Source organism: Neltuma alba, unplaced genomic scaffold (genome assembly GCF_004799145.2).
Source record: "Neltuma alba isolate B1F8T4 unplaced genomic scaffold, ASM479914v2 tig00003162_pilon, whole genome shotgun sequence".
In the NCBI taxonomy this organism is placed as follows: domain Eukaryota; kingdom Viridiplantae; phylum Streptophyta; class Magnoliopsida; order Fabales; family Fabaceae; genus Neltuma; species Neltuma alba.
In genome coordinates this window covers 136971-141046 of record NW_021633167.1, presented here as the reverse complement: position 1 = coordinate 141046, position 4076 = coordinate 136971, and the positions used below count along the sequence as shown (strand labels likewise).

The 4076-nt window shown below is 32.0% G+C and overlaps 1 protein-coding gene across 1 annotated transcript; it reads right to left on the bottom strand.

Moving 5' to 3' along the window:
* Window positions 1-2175: 2175 nt before the first annotated feature.
* LOC114740486 (F-box/kelch-repeat protein At3g23880-like) lies at window positions 2176-3348 on the bottom strand. Its single transcript, XM_028928641.1, has one exon. The coding sequence runs from the start codon at window positions 3346-3348 to the stop codon at window positions 2176-2178; it is 1173 nt and encodes a 390-aa protein (XP_028784474.1).
* Between the last annotated feature and the right edge of the window lie 728 nt (window positions 3349-4076).

Here is a 4076-nt window from a genome sequence, read left to right as displayed (position 1 = left end):
GTGAAAGTGCGGGAAGCAAAAGTAACACCACATAGGGTCCGCTTTAATTGATGATTGGCGGTAAAAAAAAAAATATTTATTTTTAATATGGTTTTTAGAAAAATCAAACTGGGTAAAATGTACATTGGGTAATGTGATTTATGTTTGGATTGGCTTTTATAAAAGTTACTATCTCTAGTCTTTAATATAAGAGCTAATTGACTAATTTAAATAGATTAAATAAGCCTATTAAGTTAGTTATTTGCAATAAATAAGCATTGTCTTTTTTAAAATATCATTGCTAATCAAGTATATTGGCTATAATTACCATTATTACAATAACTACCTTGAAAAAAATAGATAATTATGAAAGGCAAAGTAGATTAGAGTCTTACATTTAAAACCAAAATAAAAGTCAAACGAGTTTTTAGATTAAGAACTGCATATAGTAGTTTATAAAGTAGAAAAGTTTTTGAATTATGATTAAATAAGTAAGTTTCTTTTGTGAAAGTAACAAAAATGGACATGATTTTTATTAAATAATAAGAAATGATTGAAAAATAAATTTACCAAAAATAATATTTTAAATTATGATATTAGGAAGGAATTATATTTAATGAATAAAATATGTTTAAATTAGAAATCACAGTAATGTGAAAATTTTTTAACCAAATAATATTAGGTAATTAATTAGATGATATACGTTGCACAATTTGTGTAAGCATAAAATGAAAAATAATATTAAAAATATTATAAAAATTTTGTTAAAAATTATTTTTTATTTTAAAGAGCATTAAAAATAAAAAAAACTAAAAATTGACTGGGGAAACACAATGAATATCTAAAGAGAGGTATAAGAAGAACATAAATATGAGAATAAAAATGTCTTTTGATTTTGAAAAGTAGCTTTTGCATAAAGATAAGACATAAACCATAAAAATTAGTTTGTCACTTAAAGTGACCTTTTCAGACAAAATAACTTATATCTAAACATGATGTCAAACATAATAAAATAATACAAGCTGACTTTTACTCCCTAAAAGCTACTTTTACCCCCTTCAAATGCTCAACCAAACTGACCAGTCAGTTTATGCATGGGAATGGGTGAAAAACCATCAGTTATTAGCAAGATCAAGGGTTAATGCTCGCACCTTGGTTTCCCTTCTTTCTCATTGTTTTTCACCGACCACGCTCTTGGGGCATTCTTAGTTTCTATTCGTTTCACTGGGTCATGGGTGAATCACAGTTTCATCATACTCGCACACCAGATATAGAAATCATCTTCTTTTTCGGTTAGATCTTCATTATCTTCACTATTTCAAAGGATTAGACGTGCACACACTTTTGGTTTGTGCTCTGTTTGTGTCGTCTTCATCTTGTTCATAATCTTCTCCTCTTCTTTTGTGTTTTAGTCTTTCCCAAACCGGTTCGGTTTCAATCAACATGTACCGGTTCGCGCTAAAATTCTGGATGCTGCCTTCCAAACGGTTCAAGTTGAAATAGTGTAAATGACGCTAAAATGATGATGCAGATTCATGCTATGGCATTTAGTTAGATCTTATATAAGTAAGATATAAGGGGGAAAAACTGATCTTTCAAACGTAACTCTACATAATTGTTCTATGCGTTGCATTTTCAGAACCTGTTTTTTGTTTTTCCCTACCATCCACACAAGATTTACTTACGTCCTATCAAGTGAGTTTACATCATTCCTTTAACATCATTTGTGGCACTTCAACACTTTCATATTGTTTACATCAATTTAGCAGATTTTAATAACTTTATATTTCTAAAGACTAATGGACTAAACTACAACGACTAAAACTAAAGATTTGAAATTTGAGGTAACCATAACTAAAATGGACTCAAATTTTAAGAATATAAGATTACATGATCCCAATATGATTTTACTTTGATAGGAGGTGAATTGATGCACTAAAATCCCATGGCATTTCAACTAAGCTGAAAAGACTAATCGCTCATATCATAAAAGTGAGTTTTCTTTACATCAAAACAACTACTAACAACATATTTAAGAGACATATATAAAACTAATTAGCAAATATTGAACATTGAACACAATAGAAAAGCACCATAACTGATTGGGAACTTAAAAGAACCCACCTCAAGTGAACAAGAAATATAAACCAAAACATATATCTTAGACTTGTAGTGCCATGGTCGTTCAAATAAGTGTTAGAAAGACAAAACATCAGGTTCTTTGTTTATTAGGAACAAACTCTCAACATAAGATCCAACATAAGCTTCAGAATATCCCTGACGTCCCACAGGCTCCAACGATCCATTGATTGGATCAATTAAAGTAATAACTTCACTTGCAAGTTTCACTACCACTTTTCCACCAGCAGTTAGAGCTAATATGCCTAATACGCCCCCATAACTTTTTGAATCACATTGGAATACTTCAGTCCATGACTCGATAACACCATATTTTTTCATCACCCAAATACTGAACACCCGTCGGTTCCTTTTCATAAAATGATTCACCACGGCAAGCGAATGGCCTCCTTCCACAGCAAGTAATGTTGACGCGACTTCCCTCGACTGTTGAGGTAACATTAATTCTCCAAATGTCTCTTCAGTTACATCAAATGACAAAATAAATTTGTACCGTGAACGATCAAATCCACGACGACCAACAACCCAATGTACCGCCCCATTCACAGCTATTGGGGCTAACCAATCGTTTAAATAACAAAAGAAAAACGGAGGAACCCTAACATCAATAATTCTCCAAGAACGAGAAACAAGAGAGTACACCTCAACGTGAGGAGTATCTTGTTCAGCGCAAAGAATCATGAGTCTAATGACCTTGTAATCATTATTCTTGGAATCAAAACCAAACCCAAAATGTAGGTGATAGTCGTCATAAAGTTGACGTTTGCGTTTTTTGTAGGTCATGATTGGTTTGGGAAGCACCAAATATTTTCGAAGCAAGGGATTCCAAATAAGGATAGTTGCGGAATGGAAGGATGAATAGTCAGCAGCACAGACGAGGCCATTGCATGTGCCAGCAAATATATCAAGACGATCCCGCCGAAACAGATGAGAGAGTGGGAATCTCTCTACAGAGAAGTGATTGGTTTGCTGATTAACTGAGTACAATGAGTAAAACTCCTCTTGATGAAGATGAATCTGCCCTTTGTATTCTTTAAGACAGAATTGAAAAAAGAGGGAGCCCCCGCAATTGGAAGCTTCGATTGTACGGTTGAGATGATCAGATATGAAAGTTCGATTTGTGATGAGGGAATTCCAAGCTCTGCAAACCGTGATGAATTTCACAAGAGACTTGACGGGTAGTCTGTGAAGGATTTCCTCCACAATTTCTTGGGGTAAACGATTAGACATATTGCTTTGGCTTGCAAATCTGGACACTATCCTTGACTCCACCACACTTTAATATAAAAGAAGCGAAGGTAATAGTTTTCTGGGGTAAAAGGCATACAGATGTTATTTATAGAAAAAAAATGACTCTAATGGAAAATATTCTAGGAACCTAATCCTATCCCAATTTAATTTAAAAGCTCAAAAGATATGGATAGAAGAATCATAGATGGATAATACTACAGCTGTAACTAATTAAAGATATCTTTTAATGGTCCAATTTATCAATTAATGTTATTAGGATTAAATAATATTTTAGGTTTTAAACTAAAGAATTAATCACACAAATAGGTGAGAGTACCAATAAAAACATTTTCTTTTATATATAATTTTCTTCTTCAACTAGATCTTCCATCTTCTAATTTCATATCTCTCCGTCAAAATAAGTCAGAAACATTTTTAGTTTAAAAAAGCACCGACTTTGTTTTCCTATGTAGCGCAATCTGACATGATAATAGGTTAAAGTGCACTCTAAACACCCTAACACTAGAAATATTTTTCACAGTTACATCCACTAATTTTATGGGAAAATTAGAAAGAATAATATTTATTAGAGAAGACAAAAAAATCATAGTTATTTTAAAAGAACAAATACTAAAATATAAATATATAAATATGAAACTCCCCTCCTACATTTTCTCCCACATTCCCTATTCTATTTTAAAAATTAATGCAAAATTTCAAATTTAACT